At 42.2% G+C, this 19187-nt stretch overlaps 1 protein-coding gene across 1 annotated transcript in view; it reads left to right on the top strand.

Annotated features, from left to right (window-relative positions):
* The window catches only part of mtcl2 (microtubule crosslinking factor 2), a 179963-nt gene that overhangs the window by 111775 nt on the left and 49001 nt on the right, over positions 1-19187 (top strand). The window contains 1 exon segment of the mRNA XM_084333500.1: positions 18779-18955. Coding sequence (XP_084189626.1) covers positions 18779-18955 — 177 coding nt within the window.

Genomic DNA, 19187 nt, shown 5'->3' with positions numbered 1-19187 from the left:
GAATTATTTGTGACTCTTGTGAATTGAAGCCTAAAGCCTCCCTGTAATTATTAATCAAGTTAAATTGTTTTGGTGTCAAAGTTCACCGTTGTGTCCATGCTTGACCCCGGTGGGGCCTCGCGGACAGACAAAGGTCGAGAGCCGCTGCAGTGCTGTAAGTTACACCGCACCTTCTCCAGTGTCACCCCCCCCCCCCCCCCCTCCCAGTGTCACCGCCCCCCCCCCCCCCCAGGCAAACCCATGGCGTTCATGGTACATGCTCCTACATCCTCACACTGTACCGACACAAATACGTATGATACTGTATTGTACGTTATATCATATTACATTATATAATCATATTATAATTAATTTGTATATTATATTGAACTATATTTGCAGTATATACTATTATATTATGGTACTATATTATATTGTATATATATCATGTACTATATATCTCATATCACATTATATATGTGTTGTATACACTATTATGTACTACCGGTATATACTATTATATATGCTATTATATACTGCAGGTATACTATACTGTAATGTGTACTATATGTATGTACTATGTATGTATAAAGAAAAAAGAAAAATGAAAAAAATTAAATGTAAGTATTCAGGGGTAGGGCCCGACAAGCCTAGTGCTTCTCCCTAGCCCTTTTCGGACAATTGGACAATGCTGCAATAGCAGCTGGTAAAACGTTGGCGATTTATGGAATGAGCGTTGTTATGTGTCCAAAGCCCGAAATAAAAAATAACTGAACTGAACTGAACTGAACTGTACCGACACACATCCTGGAGTCATACTGCGATACACACATAGGGCGAATACAGTGATACAGTGTCACGGCACGCTAGCAACACGCTGTGGTAAACAAACCAACACAATGACATCATCATCAGCTGTGGAAGTCGGAGGAAGAAAGGCCCATTGTTTGTTTGACCTTAAGCGTGTGCTTCCCCATGGCAACATAGTGTGTGTGTGTGTGTGTGTGTGTGTGTGTGTGTGTGTGTGTGTGTGTGTGTGTGTGTGTGTGTGTGTGTGTGTGTGTGTGTGTGTGTGTGTGTGTTTATGTTTATGTTTATTAAAGGATCCCCATTAGAGACCCATGAAAGAGCCTCTAGTCTTCCTGGGGTCCTAGACAAAAAAAATACATTGCAAATGTACAACAAAGAATACGAATAAAAATTTAAACAAAACACAAATTAAAAATTAATACAAATATACAAATTCACATTATAAAATCTAACATTCCAGTCAAACAAAACAAAAGATAAAATACACAGATAACAGTTACATACTTGACAAAACACAAATTAAAAATGTATACAAATATACAAATTCACATTATAAAATCTAACATTCCTGTCAAACAAAAAAAAAAATATAATACACAGATAACAGTTACATACTTGACATGTTTGCAAGATATCTCTTAATATTTGTTTTGAAAGTAATTTTATTATGTATTGTGGATGAGATGTTTTTCGGCAGAGCATTCCAGAGTGCTATTGACCTATATATGTCAGTGAGTTTGAGAACATTTGATTTTGGTGCTGATTTTGTTCTGATGTTACCAGAAGCGGCCCCTCTAGTGTTGTAACCATGCTCAGAAGTCATTTCTAACTGCTGAGCCAAGCTAGATGTTAGCTAATAATGTTCCGCAGCAGCATTAGAAGACTCATCGATACTTTATCTTCAACCATCAGCCATGCCAGATGTTCATGCATAAAACCAATACTTGTCCTGTATGAACAGCCTAGTACCAGGCGAGCCGCTTTATTCTGAGCAACCTGCAACTTTTTTAAATTCGATTTTGTAGCTGACGACCAGATAACAGGGCAGTATTCTAAATGAGACAAAACCAAAGAATGAATAACAGATTTCATTATGGAGGGAGTGATAAAAGCAGAACATTTCCTAGTCATAAAAATTCCTCTACCCATTTTAATGACAATGTTATTTATATGTTTAGACCAAGATAAGGAGCTATCAATAGTAACTCTGAGAAGTTTTATTGTGTTCACTTGTTCAATTTGTGTGGTGCCAATTGACAGTTTTAATTGAGGATGCATGCCCAACATGTGTCTAGTAGGGGTGCACCGATATGAAAATTGGCCACCGATACCGATACCGATTGTTCAACTAACACAATCGGCCGATACCGATACCGATACCGATAATTGTGGCAAAAAATAAGTATTTTTAATTTTTTTTAATTTTTAATTTAATTTAATTTTTTATTTTTTTTTATTTTTTTAATGAAACTACTGTATATTTGTATGTGTGTTTGTATTTGTAGGCCTCTTTACTTACTTAAAAAAGGAAACATCAAGAAATATGTTTATGGTATCACTGATCCCTCTCCCAGTATCGTCTGGCGGCCTGCAGAGGGATACTATTTTCTCAACCAGAGCTTTCAACCAATGCAATGGAACCATTCTGGCGGCCTGCAGCGGGATACTATTCTCTCAACCAGAGCTTTCAACCAATGCAATGGAACCATTTTGATTGACAGTCGATTCGGCCAATTACGCCACACCGCTAGCACCCACCTCCTGCTTACCACCAAGCGTTTATTCATTTTTCTACTTCGGGGCATGCCGCCATTGATCTGCTTGCAAGAATGCGAGTCAAACTTAGAACCACAACAAGCTAATACGTTAGCTGCCCGGCAGTGCCCGCCGACCAGCGCGCTCCACAGGATGGCCAAACGAGACACAATGATTTTACTGCAACAAATTTTATAATAAAACAAAGCCTTTCTATACATTTGTCTGGTTGAAAACTTTATTAACAGATTGCAGAATGTGTAGTTGGGTACGGAATGAGCAACGGAATGTAACCGAGCTATGCACGGCTTGCTTGCTATCTTCGGGTAAATACTATGCTGATGTAATTGAACGTGTAACTAACTATAATAACGTTAATGCCACAAAACGAATGTTTGTGTCATTTTAACAGCAGATACTTTCTTAAATGCCATCCTCCCGACAGAGCGGTGTTGATGGGGAGCTCTGATGGATTCGCTTGGTTGTGTTATTAACATTGAACAGCTAACCGAAAGCTAGGGTTAACTAATGTTAAAGGTTTAGCCATAACGTTACGTTGGCTAAAGTTGGGGCTATTCTTAATCCAGTAATAATGGCTGCAGACCTGCAAGCAAAGTACAGCAAGTTGGCAAAGGAGTATTCCAACGTAAATCACATTTTCACCAGTAACGTTAGTCTTCTGCCTCCCGGCTATGAACGGACTCGGAGTAATGCCTTGCTGCTATGGGTAATAATAATATGCTGATGTTATTGTCCGTGTAACACTAACTATATAACGTTAATGCCACAAAACGAATGCCTTGTTAATCATAAATAGTAACTTTGATGCAGTAGCTTGTGTGTGTGTGGGGGGGACGGCGGGCGTTGTGCAGGTAGGTCGCGAGTGAATTTATTTTTTTTGCCTTTTGACGCTACACAAATGGATGGTTAGTTATCGGCGACTGCTATCGGCACATTTGAGCTTATCGGCCGATAGGCCGATAGCAGTCAACAAGGCACTTATCGGCCGATACCGATACCCGACCGATATATCGGTGCACCCTGTTAGATTGTGATCAAACTGGCCAGTATCACGTCTTCGTCTGTTTGGCTCTCCATCCAATTCCTCTGCGTTGTGTACTTTTAATGGTCCTGACGTCTCAGATACTGGTAGATAAGATCCTTATCTCCCCCCCGTTAGTGCAATCCGTAAACCATAATACTCCTCCACTTCCGTAAGAATTCGACACTTCGACAACGTGAGATACCTTGTGAGGAAAAGCGTTGTTTTATTGCTATAAACAGAAACCTCATAATCAGATGTTATCAGATGTTATCAAATTGTATCGTCCTTGAAGAGACTATTCTAATGATCTTTCGGTGTGTTCAGATTGTCCTTTTGTGATTCAGTCCAATAGTGTTCAGGCCTGTTCGTTAGCCTAAGACCATCCTCGTGGTAGCCGAAGCTACTGAGGTCGTGGCATTCTTCCTCCCCCCCCCCCCCCCCCTCTCTCGTGATGAGAGGAGAGAAGGTCCTCTGTGTGATCTCAGTCCTACTCGCTCTCGGTCAGATTCTAGTCTGAGTCAGATTCTAGTCTGCCCTACCCGGAAACACCGTTCGACTTATAGGTCTTCGTCGTAGCAACGACGGCCCCCCGCCCCTCTCCTGGTTGTCATGCGACGTGCTGTCATGACGACTGCTAACCTTTCACACCATTAAACGTTTCATCCACTGTTGCATTAAAGAGGTCACCCCTCTCCTCCTGCTCTGGGCCTACACTCTGTTATCTATGTTCTTACAAGGAATGTAAACATTCGGCTGGCTGCTAAACCTTCTGCAGTGATGGCTACTGCCTCTTCTTCTATCACCGTTTTCTAAAGCGAACCATGCACATTTCATTACCACCGTTTTTAGCTGTCGTCATCTCTCCCCAATCTACATCACATACATTGAAAAAGCACCGGTTTCTCTCAATCCCCCCTTGATTCTTATCACCCCTTCAGAATCATAAATCATTATTTGGTTTTTCAATTAATTATGCCAAAAATAGCCTGTGGTTGAAGCAAACCAACCTCATCTCCCGTGCACAAGAAATGAAGACGGCCCACGGTCAACCCAGTGATCTTGCTGCCTGATGTCTGTTTGCGCCCCCCTTCGTGCACAAAGGGAACCGAAACCGACCACCACAACCAACAACATCCAACGACTCATAACCATTGGAGCCCCCCCTGTCTGCTCCCAATAATTATATCCTGTTGTTTTACTGTTCTCCCTCTTATCTACCTTCTATATATATATATCCTTCTATACATATATCTTATATATGAATCCTCCATTTATATCTCATACTCCTAATCAATGAACACAGGACTTCTCGCTGTTGTCTCGTCTCTCGATCTCCTGATTGACTCTGAAAGGAAGTCCCTGTTTTGTTCATGATTCACCGCCCGTGCTCTGTTGTTTCAAAACGCTCTCTAAACAGCGTCTCCGCCGTGAAGGCCCCTCCGATGTCTGCCTCGTTCTCCCCTGGGCAACACCGCCTGCGACCGCTGGACTCCGCCTCGTCGGCCGTCTCCGCCCCGTCGGTCATCTCCGCCCTGTCGGTCATCTTGGTTGAGGCTCATCTCCACCGCCGCCGTCTCCTCTCGTCGTGGATCATCTGTGTACCAGGCTGCGGTGCCTGGCCCCTGCGGCTTCCTCCTCCTCCAGTCTGTCTCCTGGCCATCTCCATCGCTGTCGGTGTCATTCCCCCCTTGAAAGCAGAAACACAACACCGGCAGTCTTTCTGTACACTCGACCCTGTGTTTTCTATTAGTCTACCGTGGCTTTGGGCCTGCAGCTCGTTCTCTATATATTTTTTTTCCTCTGCAAGCCCCTGCCATGGCCACGCCCTTTCAGACTGTTGGACGGTGTGAGTGTCCTACAGCCCATGGCGCTATTTGTTCTCTATTAGTCCCCCACCTTCTCAACACCCATATCTAATCCTACAGGGCTGTTCCCTGTTTCGTTGTCTTCCGGCGTGACACCAGCAGCTAAACGATACCCACTCGGCGCTCTACGTTTGTCCCACGGTTGACCCCCAGCGCGCGCCAGTTCTTTCTGGTGACGTGTCCCCTCAAGACTCTGCCTATTTATTAGGTGTGAGAAGGCCCCACTGGAATTCAACCTCCCTCTTTATTCAATAATTAACCCATTCAAATAACTGCACCATCTTTCTGTGCAATTCTTATTTAATCAATTAATAATTAAACTTATTTAATTAACCTGTATATCGATCTTATTATTATGATAATAACATACAACCGAGCACACAACATAAGCCCTGTCCCCCTATCTTTTGGCATCCCACGCACTTGGTATCCTCACGCACGGACCCTCTTCCCGCCTCTTTGTGATAACCCAAAAACAGTGCAACAACCAAAAAACCCAGAATCAGTGCCTAAAACTATTTGCATCGCTCTAACATACAACAGAGCAGGTTGGTTCCCTGCTCCTAACTCACATACGTACTCGTACTATCATCTAACATACAACAGAGCTGTCCGTCGCCCTATACCCTACGGGGCTGTCTACCGTCGCCCTGGAGCTGTCACCGTTGCTCTATACCCTACGGGGCTGTCTACCATCGCCCTGGAGCTGTCACCGTCGCTCTATACCCTACGGGGCAGTCTACCATCGCCCTGGAGCTGTCACCGTCGCTCTATACCCTACGGGGCTGTCTACCATCGCCCTGGAGCTGTCACCGTCGCTCTATACCCTACGGGGCTGTCTACCATCGCCCTGGAGCTGTCACCGTCGCTCTATACCCTACGGGGCTGTCTACCATCGCCCTGGAGCTGTCCCGTCGCTCTATATACCACACTTTGAGTTCCTTTACAAAGTTCTCACATACACCACCGTGTATACACACAAGCAGTTGGTAATTTTGAAAAAATTCAACTCCTTAATTAACTTAAACTCTACATATTCGCCTATGGGTAATGGAAACTCCCCAGCACTACCCCCCCCCCCCTCCGCAATTAAACTCCTTAATTGAATTAAACTCTAAATATTCCCCTATGGGTAATGGAAACTCCCCAGCACTACCCCCCCCCCCCTCCGCAATTAAACTCCTTAATTGAATTAAACTCTAAATATTCCCCTATGGGTAATGGAAACTCCCCAGCACTACCCCCCCTCCGCCACTAGGTGGCGACCTACTCCTCCTCCATGGTGTTTTAGTTGACGTGTCACTTCCTGGTTCTTTATCTGTTGTTATCTCCTCGTGGTGCTCACGGCCATTTTGACTCGCTCATAATGGCTACTCTCTCACAAACAAAACGAACGCTGCCCCTCCTTCCAAGGCCTAAAAACACTGCTGTTTTCCTCTCTTTCCTATCCATTATCAGGGGACGCTTTCTCAGACTAATACTCTTGCCTGATCGGACATAATACACACTGGTACAATCTCCTTTCGACTTTCCTTCTGTTATGAAAACAGTCCCGCCATAACAATTTTTCGATCTGATTCAAGCGCCCCCCCCCCCCCCTTTCCTCATCTCGCATTTACCCTCCTTAAACCAAAACTGTGCAGCCTGCCTCGTTTGCTTTTCATTCAAATTGTAGATAACACCCTCGATTTTCACCATGGCTCTCTGCTCATATTTTGCTTTCTTTCGTCATCTATGACTGTTTTGGTTCCCTTTCAGATAACACCTTCGATTTTCAAAACAAAACTGTGCCGCTCTGCTCTGTCCCAAAACACACTATTACAGCTCTCTGTGTCGAACTAGAAATGTTTACGTTTATGGATTCACTATCTGTTCGTTTTTATTTGGCTTAAGATCAAAACAACCGTGTGCACAGTGAACTCACATTTTTGATCGGAGCGCTGTTTCCCCTACAGCGCTGGTTCGCCTCCTGACCGCTCGACTCGCCGCTCTCTCCCAGGGCTGACCGGCCTTGCTTCGATCATGATTCTCCCACACATTGATGACTGTTGTCCACTGTCGCCCCATTATTGAAAAAGTCTTTATCCGTTGTTCTTATCTCTTGCAAATCCGGCTGTCATCAACAACCAACTGTTCCCGTTGTTTTAATCTCTTGCAAATCCGGGTCCCAACGGCATCAACTGTTAGATTCTGATCAAACTGGCCAGTATCACGTCTTCGTCTGTTTGGCTCTCCATCCAATTCCTCTGCGTTGTGTACTTTTAATGGTCCTGACGTCTCAGATACTGGTAGATAAGATCCTTATCTCCCCCCCGTTAGTGCAATCCGTAAACCATAATACTCCTCCACTTCCGTAAGAATTCGACACTTCGACAACGTGAGATACCTTGTGAGGAAAAGCGTTGTTTTATTGCTATAAACAGAAACCTCATAATCAGATGTTATCAGATGTTATCAAATTGTATCGTCCTTGAAGAGACTATTCTAATGATCTTTCGGTGTGTTCAGATTGTCCTTTTGTGATTCAGTCCAATAGTGTTCAGGCCTGTTCGTTAGCCTAAGACCATCCTCGTGGTAGCCGAAGCTACTGAGGTCGTGGCATTCTTCCCCCCCCCCCCCCCCCCCCCTCTCTCGTGATGAGAGGAGAGAAGGTCCTCTGTGTGATCTCAGTCCTACTCGCTCTCGGTCAGATTCTAGTCTGAGTCAGATTCTAGTCTGCCCTACCCGGAAACACCGTTCGACTTATAGGTCTTCGTCGTAGCAACGACGGCCCCCCGCCCCTCTCCTGGTTGTCATGCGACGTGCTGTCATGACGACTGCTAACCTTTCACACCATTAAACGTTTCATCCACTGTTGCATTAAAGAGGTCACCCCTCTCCTCCTGCTCTGGGCCTACACTCTGTTATCTATGTTCTTACAAGGAATGTAAACATTCGGCTGGCTGCTAAACCTTCTGCAGTGATGGCTACTGCCTCTTCTTCTATCACCGTTTTCTAAAGCGAACCATGCACATTTCATTACCACCGTTTTTAGCTGTCGTCATCTCTCCCCAATCTACATCACATACATTGAAAAAGCACCGGTTTCTCTCAACCCCTAGTGTCTAGATCCAAGCACAATGGCCTTTGTCTTAGAGATATTTAACACCAACTTGTTGCACTCAATCCATTCATAAATGTCTGTTAAGGCCCTGTTTAAGGTATCAGTTACATCTTGCTCAGCTGTAGCTGCACTGTATAATGTTGTGTCATCAGCATACATAATTGTTTTAACATTTTTTACAGCCAACGGTAAATCATTGGTAAAGATGGAGTATAACAAAGGCCCTAGGCAGCTTCCTTGTGGAACCCCACAGTTAATGGGATTCCATTTTGAAAAGCTGCCATTAAAGAAGACTCTCTGTTGTCTCCCTGAGAGATAATTAATAAACCATGATAGTGCATTGGAGGTGAAACTGTAACACTGTAGCTTATCTACAAGCAAGGTATGATCAATTACATCAAATGCTGTGTGTGTGTGTGTGTGTGTGTGTGTGTGTGTGTGTGTGTGTGTGTGTGTGTGTGTGTGTGTGTGTGTGTGTGTGTGTGTGTGTGTGTGTGTGTGTGTGTGTGTGTGTGTGTGTGGAAGAGAGCAAAGGAAAAGAGCTAGAGACAGATGCAAACCTAATACTGTGTTGTTGTTGTTGTTGTTGTTGTTGGAAGCTTTCTGTTTTTTCTGCTTTTCATTTAGATACATTTTTGAAACAATTGAACCCTTGCACTGAAGAACCATATAAGTCCATTTTGAAATTCTTTGGACAGCCCATGTACAGTATTGCAGTTGTGAAGTTAATCTAAATCACTTGTAGTGTCAATGTTATATATCAAGAAACTACTCAACCTCTACTGTCTTTAACTATAAATGAACACAACACTCTAACTTACCATCTTTAGATTTTAAAGTACTCAACCTCTACTGTATTTAACTATGAGTGAACACAACATGATAACTAGGGATGGGTACCGAATTCGGTACTTTTGAGGTACCGAACCGAAACACGTCGGTACTACCGAGTATCGAATCACGTGAGATACATAAAAAAAATATTAAAAAAAAATTTTTTCATGTCAACGTTCACACGCACAATATATGCTTACCTAGGATTTGACTTGATTCAACAACAAAGCAGTCGGAGCAATGACAAGCCGAAAACTGTCGAAATTGTAGTTATTTGAAGTTTGGATTTTCTTTTTTACGACTGAGGTAGGTAAATTACATTTCTTGAGACTAAAGTACCGAAAAAAGGTACCGTTGGGTACCGGTATCGATTCACAGGTACCGGTACCGGTATCGGTTCAAATGTGAAAGGTACCCATCCCTAATGATAACTCACCATCTTTAGATTTTACTGTTCGAAAACAGTGTTCCTCTGAAAACTTTAAACGGACTTATATGGTTCTTCGTCTGAGGTACCCAGTTTCTAAGGAGTAGAGCAACTGTTGCCTGATTCTCCTACTGAATTGCATTTAATTTCACTTCATCATTCATACATTATTTGTTATATGAAGAATAGCTAAATAATTGTAAAGTAGGCGGAGCTAGCAATCCAGGAGCTGACTCGGGTAAACAGATAGGACCGCTACATCGGATACATCTGTAACGACTATCAGATGCTGTATTTGCAGTCTGCTGTGTGATGTGGGTGTAAATAGCCTGAGTAAGCAAACAGAGTAATATCAATAATAACTGTGTGTTCATCAGAGTCTAGTGGATTATTATCACCACACACACACACACACACACACACACACACACACACACACACACACACACACACACACACACACACACACACATAAACATACACACATAAACACACACACACACATAAACATACACACATAAACACACACACACATAAACATACACACACAAACACGCACACACATGCACATAAACGGTCTCTTTCTCTCTTGATTTCTCTCTCTCTCTCTCTCTCTCTCTCTCTCTGTCTACTCCTTCTCCTCTCACCTGTCAGTCATTTCAGTTCCATTACTTCTGGTCTAAAGAAAATCTGACTCTTTCACATGGACCGTGAAAAAACACCAAAAAAGGGAAGCTCCAACATACCTGTTCCCCTGTGTGAGAGAGGGGCGAGAGACATAGATAGTGTCTGTGTGTGTGAGAGGAATGAGAGAGACAGATGGTGTATGTGTGAGAGAGGGGCGAGAGACATAGACTGTGTCTGTGTGAGAGAGGGGCGAGAGACATAGACTGTGTCTGTGTGAGAGAGGGGCGAGAGACATAGACTGTGTCTGTGTGAGAGAGGGGCGAGAGACATAGACATAGATGGTGTCTGTCTGTGTGAGAAGAATGAGAGAGACAGATGGTGTATGTGTGAGAGAGGGACGAGAGACATAGACTTTGTCTGTGTGAGAGAGGGGCGTGAGACATAGACATAGACTGTGTCTCTGTGAGAGAGGGGCGAGAGACATAGACGGTCTCTGTGAGAGAGTTGCGAGAGACATAGACTGTGTCTCTGTGAGAGAGGGGCGAGAGACATAGACTGTGTTTCTGTGAGAGAGGGGCGAGAGAACTTAGACGGTCTTTGTGATAGAGTAGATGGTAGATGGACAGTAGACGGTGTCAGTGTGAGGTGTCTGTGTGAGAGAGGGGCGAGAGACATAGACTCAGACAGAGACGTGGCTGGGAGCCGGCTGATAACATCAGCTTCAGACGGGCACTGTGGCTCTCTAACACAAGACCCTGTCGCTCCCTATCAGGCAGGCCTTAAGAAGATTAATCATTAAACAGTGCGGTGCCAGGGGAGCTCCAGTAGCTCACCACGTACCTCGAGCGCTATTTCGGCGCCGGGGACAACCGTGCTCGTCACGGATCTGGGGTTTAGCGAGTTCGAATCCCGGACTGCAGCCGTGCCTTTCCCAGAGTGTCTTCCCCCCCATCTGAACCCTTTCAGCCTGTTTCTGTCGGTCATCCTTGACCAGAATAAATGCGATAAACGTATAAAAGAGCCAGGGGAATGGCCAAAGTTTAAAAAAAAAAAAACAGTGCGGTGCCAGCCTGATGGAAATATACCTGCAGATTCTGCTCAAATGTTGAGAGAATCATTGTCAAAAACGAAATCAGTGGGAGCTCCAGTAGCTCACCGCATATCTCGGCGCTATTTCTGCGTCGGGGAAAACCGTGCTGCGTCACGGATCTGGTGGACTCCGAGTTCGATTCCCGGACCCGCCGTCATTTACCAGAATGTCTTCCCCTGATCTATATCCCGTTTCACCCTGTATCTGTCGGTCATGCTTGACCAGAAAAGCGATAAACGCTAAAAAATTAAGTTTAAAAAAAAAACGAAATCAGGACTTTGTTGAATCGCTTTGTTTGCCTGAGTAAAATGAGATCGACATTAATGAGCTCATAATCACAGTTGTTTGTGGCCAGTTCGTAGTGCGGTCATGTTGTTTAACCTCGTTTAGAATCACTTGTGAAGCTTGCGATCAAACCTGTTTGTGCAAAGATTGTTTAACCCTTTAAACCCCCACTGGCCTGGACCCTCCGCTGAGTCTTAATAACCCAATCATAGCTTTGCTCACATCTACAGTGCACGGCTTTCAATCAGGAGGAGAGCTTTCAAAGTCTGATGCTATCAAATATCCCCATGCTAGCTAAAAGGGAAATGTGGAGGATAAGAGACTTATGACATCCTCGCTTTTCATGTAATATAATGACACTTGCGCAACAAATCTATCGCTCATTACAGGGATGATAGCTTTGTGTGAAGTATTAGAATCAGCAGATTATGTGTATTATGTGCGTGGCTTTGACAATGAAGAATGATGAATGATGAATGATGATGAATGATGAAAATGGGTTTCTCAACTTTTAATCTACTTAAGTAGAAAGCTACTGTATCTGGCTGCACGTTAGCCTATCTTAGCACAATGAATGGAAGCGGACATTGCCGGTTAGCCTTCGGGAGGGGTGTTAGTTGGACAATGCCTAGGCTACCCATCACTGTCCGCTTCCATTCATTGTGCTAAGCTAGGCTAACGTGCAGCCAGATAGCTTTCTACTGAACGCACAGAGAAAAAACTGGTATCTATCTTGGCTCTCTCTGGAGAAGACGATAAGATTAAGATTCCCTGTGCTGGAGGTATGACCTTATATATATTATATATATATATTAGGGCTGTCAGTTTATCGCGTTAATTAGATTAATTAATTACACAGCAAATTATCGCGTTATGAAAATTAACTCAAAATTAATTACAACAAAAAAATAAACAATTATAATATTTTTTTTTTATAATTTTTTTTGTATCTCATTCATTCCATGAGAATGTAGAATACACATTTACAGACTTTTTTTTAATATGGTCCATTTGCATGTTCTTGGTATCTGATTCTAGGGACATCTATGAATCTCAGGGAATGTATTCCCAGTGTCAGAAATACTGTGGGCTAGATCCACAAAGAATGGATTGCACGGTGCAAGTTGCACCCTTACTTACAATTCATTATGAATTGAAAATGGGGGACCCTGATGTAAACAAGACGAAAGTCTTTCTCTGGTCTGCATGCCCTTAACAATTGTGTGTATTGAGCCATACTGTATTGTACCCATTCTGCAATCTGTTAATAACATTTTCATTCAATAAATCAATCTGCGCTGTGATTGATTGAATGAAAATCTTATTTTGAGTCAATTGTAATGAACCAAATGAGAATATCAATACATTTTTTTTTATCTTTGACTGTGAATAACACCATGCTCAAATTGACCAGACCTGAAAAATCTAAGCAAATTAATAGATGGAAGATGATTAAACAGAAGGTTTTGTAGATACAGTACTGAATTATGCCATCTGGACACATGCAATTTGAAATATGATTATAGAATATAGAATATCAGGCATAAAATGGTTATGCGATTAAAATGCGATTAATTAGATTAATTAATTACAAATCCTGTAATTAATTAGATAAATTTTTTTAATCGCCTGGCAGCACTAATATATATATAAGGCTGTCAAAGTTAACGTGATATTTACGTGTTAACGCACAATTATGTCAACGCCACTATTTTTTTTAACACACTCAGGTGTATTATTGATACTCTCATTGATACTATGTTTGTTTCTGACTCAAAGTGTGTGTGTGTGTGTGTGTGTGTGTGTGTGTGTGTGTGTGTGTGTCTGTGTGTGTGTGAGTGTGTGTGTGTGTGTGTGTGTGTGTGTGTGTGTGTGTGTGTGTGTGTGTGTGTGTGTGTGTGTGTGTGTGTGTGTGTGTGTGTGTGTGTGTGTGAGAGAGAGAGCTGGGAGAGTGTGTGAGAGAGAGGGGGGGGGGGGCGGGAGGGTGAGTCCTCAGCCCTTGTGAAATATGTAACAAGTTCCTAACGTTTTCTTTCCCCTATTATTTCATGCACACTTTATTCATTGTTTTAAATTATTATTTTCTTTAAAACTATTTTGTGCATCACTCTGTTTTGAATTTGATGCAAATTTGCAATGCATGAGGGTCATCCTTTTGTGATAAATGGCTGCATAAAGCAAGCATTTGTTGACTCAGTCTCATGTTGATAAGAGTATTAAAACTTGAAAAAGATCTTTTTAAGGTAGATTTAGAACAGATAAAAAATATGCGATTAATTAACTAGTTAACTATGGACAATCATGCGATTAATCAGATTAAATATTTTATATATATATTAGGGCTGTCAGTTTATCGCGTTAATTAGATTAATTAATTACACAGCAAATTATCGCGTTATGAAAATTAACTGAAAAAGGATTACAATTTTTTTTTTTTTTTTTTTTTTATAATTTTTTTTGTATCTCATTCATTCCATAAGAATGTAGAATACACATTTACAGACTTTTTTCTTTTTTAATATGGTCCATTTGCATGTTCTTGGTATCTGATTCTAGGGACATCTATGAATCTCAGGGAATGTATTCCCAGTGTCAGAAATACTGTGGGCTAGATCCACAAAGAATGGATTGCACTGAGCAAGTTGCACCCTTACTTACAATTCATTATGAATAAAAAATGGGGGACCCTGATGTAAACAAGACGAAAGTCTTTCTCTGGTCTGCATCCTTACGACAGTACGACAGTACGACAATTGTGTGTTGTACTGTATTGTACCCATTCTGCAATCTGTTAATAACATTTTCATTCAATCAATCAATCTGCGCGGTGATTGATTGAATGAAAATTTTATTTTGAGTAAATTGTAATGAACCAAATGAGAATATCAATAATTTTTTTTGTATCTTTGACTGTGAATAACACCATGCTCAAATTGACCAGACCTGAAAAATCTAAGCAAATTAATAGATGGAAGATGATTAAACAGAAGGTTTTGTAGATACAGTACTGAATTCTGCCATCCGGACACATGCAATTTGAAATATGATTATAGAATATAGAATATCAGGCATAAAATGGTTATGCGATTAATTAGATTAATTAATTACAAATCCTGTAATTAATTAGATACATTTTTTTAATCGCCTGACAGCACTAATATATATATATATATATATATATATATATATATATATATATATATATATATATACAAAAAATAAAGCTATCATTGCATACTAGAGCACATCTACTGCCTAGTTAAAAGAAAAACAAGCAGTTGTGACATGGGAAACCATAGTTTTTAAGTGAAGCTTAATTAATGAATTCCACTTAATTGATTCTGTCCTAGGATTGGATATTCCTTTTAAGGACTCAGCGCCTTCTAATAGAACATCAGTGTTTTCTCTCCACACGCTGTTTGTTACTTAGACAGCCACGTGCCAGGTGATAGTGTCACGTCTACTCTACACTGACACTTTTTAACTGTCATTAAAACACCCAGTCGATAGCAGAGTGACAGAGATAGAGAGCGAGAGAGAGAGAGAGAGAGTGAGTGCATGTCAGTCAATAATGGGATTGATGAGTGAGTCAGTGTCTGCCCAGTGTGTGTGTGTGTGTGTGTGTGTGTGTGTGTGTGTGTGTGTGTGTGTGTGTGTGTGTGTGTGTGTGTGATTGTGCGCACACAGGTGTGTGTGTTTCCTAATAGTAAAACTGGCCAGAACAATATTTGCCTTCTTAGGTGGCAAAACAGAGAGAAAATGTATGACAGTATTGCGGTCCAGTGGTTTGTTTTTAAGTTACAACATCATTTGATGGTGGGTTACTGTTAGCAGGAACACTACTCATTGTCAACGTGAGCAGCCAAACCAACGTTGACGTCTCCATCTGTTCCAGGAAGGTAATCCTGTCTGAACGCTCTGTCCGTCAAAGTGGAGACGTGGAGGTCTGGCGGAGACGGACAGCAGCTCTGACAAACAACATGACTCCTCGCGTTGAACACAAGGACACACTGTGTCATCGATGTGAAGCATTCTAATCAGGGATGCTCGATATTGGCTTTTTACCGATACCGATATACCGATATTGTCCAACTCTTAATTTCCGATACCGTTATCAACCGATACCGATATATGCAGGGTTTCCCCCCCCCAAAAAAACGGAATAAATTCACATAATTAACATTACATAATATGACATATTATGTCTTGTTGTGGAATTAACATAACATTATGCATCTTTTGACAATAAATAAAATCTGAATTTGTTCTCACTTGCTTGCCTGGGTAAATAAAGGTTATAGAAATGTAAAAAGAAATATATATATATATATAATTTAACCGATATTTCCGATATCACATTTTAATGCCAATATCGGCCGATAATATCGGTGAATGAATGACTGGTGGGTGAGAGAGAGAGAGAGAGAGAGAGAGAGAGAGAGAGAGAGAGAGAGAAGAAGAGAGAGAGAGAGGCAGGGGAGAGATAGGGAAGCAGGGAGAGATAATAGAGAGGTACAGGGAAGAGGGGAGCGCAAAGAGGGAGGGAGGCAGGTAGAAGAGAGAGAGAAGAGAGGGGTTGCAGGGAGATAGAGAGAGAGAAGAGAGGGAGGCAGGGAAATAAAGAGAGAGAGAAGAGAGGGAGGCAGAGAATAAAGAGAGCGAGAAGAGAGGGAGGCAGGGAGAGAGAGAGGTACAGGGAGAGGGCGAGAGCAAGAAGAGAGAGAAAGTGAAAGGTACAGTGAACTAGCTTCATGCTATGTTCTCTGTTGAGCGGCTGCCTGTCACACCTGTCACTCCGTAGTGAGACATGATGTAGCCTAGCAGCACAGCTTAGCAGAATGTTCCCTGACTAGAAGGTTTACAGGGATTTAAAGAACCCCCGGCCCTATTTCATACTTACCAGTGATGTTTTCGATTCGTAGAATCCTTTCTCAGCACAATCCATGCTGTCCCTCATCTACTGTAGCTCTGGACCTGAAGACAACTGAAATTGACTCCACAGTGCCCACAAAGTAGATTGCAATGAGCCTCGGTCAGCTTGTACAGACAGGAATGCGACCCCATAGACCTTGCATTAGTTTGTGGCCATCTAGCCGGAGCTAGTATGAGGAATAGAAAGAAAGAATAGAGAAAGAACTCTACCGCACAGACCTCCATCACAATACAGAGTGCATTATCCACCGGGTATTAATGGAAAGTGTAATACATCTATTGGATGTATTCTATGTAAAATAAACGATAACAAAGTAGCACTGGATATACTGTACATAAACATCTAACATCTTACATCTTATCAATCCTGTTGTATGAAATAAAAATAAAACAAATGAAGGCAAATATATCTATCTATCTATTCTATCTTCTATCTATCTATCTATCTATCTATCTATCTATCTATCTATCTATCTATCTATCTATCTATCTATCTATCTATCTATCTATCTATCTATCTATCTATCTATCTATCTATCTATCTATCTATCTATCTATCTATCTATCTATCTATCTATCTATCTACTATCTATCTATCTATCTATCTATCTATCTATCTATCTATCTATCTATCTATCTATCTATCTATCTATCTATCTATCTATCTATCTATCTATCTATCTATCTATCTATCTATCTCTATCTATCTATCTATCTATCTATCTATCTATCAGGTTTTATTCACCCTCCTGCCAGCCTTACTCTACATTTAATTTATTCTCAATACCTCCATCCTTGTCTTTCTATTTATCCTCTAATCCTCCCAAAATGTGTCTCCATCCATCCCTCCATCACTGCCTCCATAACCCTAACCCCCCTCAGATCATACTGTTCTACTACTGATTGGCAATAAAAAGGGGATTTTTGGCTTTTTTCTTGAACGTTATGAATGATTGCTAATTGGATTTCCATGCCCCATGCAACCCTGTGAAGGTCATTATGTTACACTGGGCTCTCCCTGTGAAGGTCATTATGTTACACGGAGCTCTCCCTGTGAAGGTCATTATGTTACACGGAGCTCTCCCTGTGAAGGTCATTATGTTACACGGAGCTCTCCCTGTGAAGGTCATTATGTTACACTGGGCTCTCCCTGTGAAGGTCATTATGTTACACTGGGCTCTCCCTGTGAAGGTCATTATGTTACACTGAGCTCTCCCTGTGAAGGTCATTATGTTACACTGGGCTCTCCCTGTGAAGGTCATTATGTTACACTGAGCTCTCCCTGTGAAGGTCATTATGTTACACTGGGCTCTCCCTGTGAAGGTCATTATGTTACACTGGGCTCTCCCTGTGAAGGTCATTATGTTACACTGGGCTCTCCCTGTGAAGGTCATTATTACACGGAGCTCTCCCTGTGAAGGTCATTATGTTACACTGGGATCTCCCTGTGAAGGTCACACACACACACACAAACTATCTCTCTCTCTCTCTCCCTCTATCTCTCTCTCACTCTCTCTCTCTCTCCCTCTCTCTCTATCTCTCTCTCTCTCTCCCTCTCTCTCTATCTCTCTCTCTATATCTAGAGAGAGAGAGAGAGAGAGAGAGAGAGAGAGAGCGAGTAGGGAGAGAGAGAGAGAGAGGGAGAGTGTGTCTGTGCGTATGTGTGCGTGTTTGTGTGTCTTACTGTAAATCCTGCCACAGCTGGGCTGTGATCTAAAAGGTGTTTACTTGTAGCACCAAAGTGTTCTGTGCAACGTGTTTCACGCAATGTCTCCTTTCTCTCCCTCTCTTCTCCGTCCCTCCATCACTCTCTCTCTCTCTCCCTCTCTTCTCCATCCCTTCCTCCCTCCATCACTCCCTCTCTCTCTTCTCCGTCCCTCCCTCCCTCCATCACTCTCTCCCTCCACCCCTCTCTATCTGTCTTCTCTCTCTCTCTCTCTCTCTCTCTCTCTCTCTCTCTCTCTCTCTCTCTCTCTCTCTCTCTCTCTCTCTCTCTCTCTCTCTCCTGCACCCCTCTCTCTTCCAGCCTGTTCATTCCATAGACTTGGAGCTCCTGCTGTCAGAGGCCAGGGAGGAGGCCAGAGAGGAGGCCAGGGAGGAGGCCAGAGAGGAGGCCAGGGAGGAGGCCAGAGAGGAGGCCAGGGAGGAGCAGGAGGAGCTGGAGAGGGAGACACACACACACAGAGAACACTCCCTCAGACAGGTATAAAACATTTTTCTTTTTTTTTCTCTTATTTTGGAGATCGATGTCATACTGTGACACTGAAATGAAAAATATTTCATCAACTAAGATATTTAGTCAACAAAAGGCTTACCTTAGTGATATGTGGTGCGAAATTTGCGAACAACGAAATATTTTTATTTTATTTTATAGATTTTCCACAAATAAGGAAGGACTCTAATATAGCTGCATAGTTCAGGGTTTTATTTCAAAG

The sequence above is a fragment of the Notolepis coatsorum genome (assembly GCF_963971535.1).
Source record: "Notolepis coatsorum genome assembly, chromosome: 17".
In the NCBI taxonomy this organism is placed as follows: domain Eukaryota; kingdom Metazoa; phylum Chordata; class Actinopteri; order Aulopiformes; family Paralepididae; genus Notolepis; species Notolepis coatsorum.
This window is presented reverse-complemented; position numbering and strand designations above follow the sequence as displayed.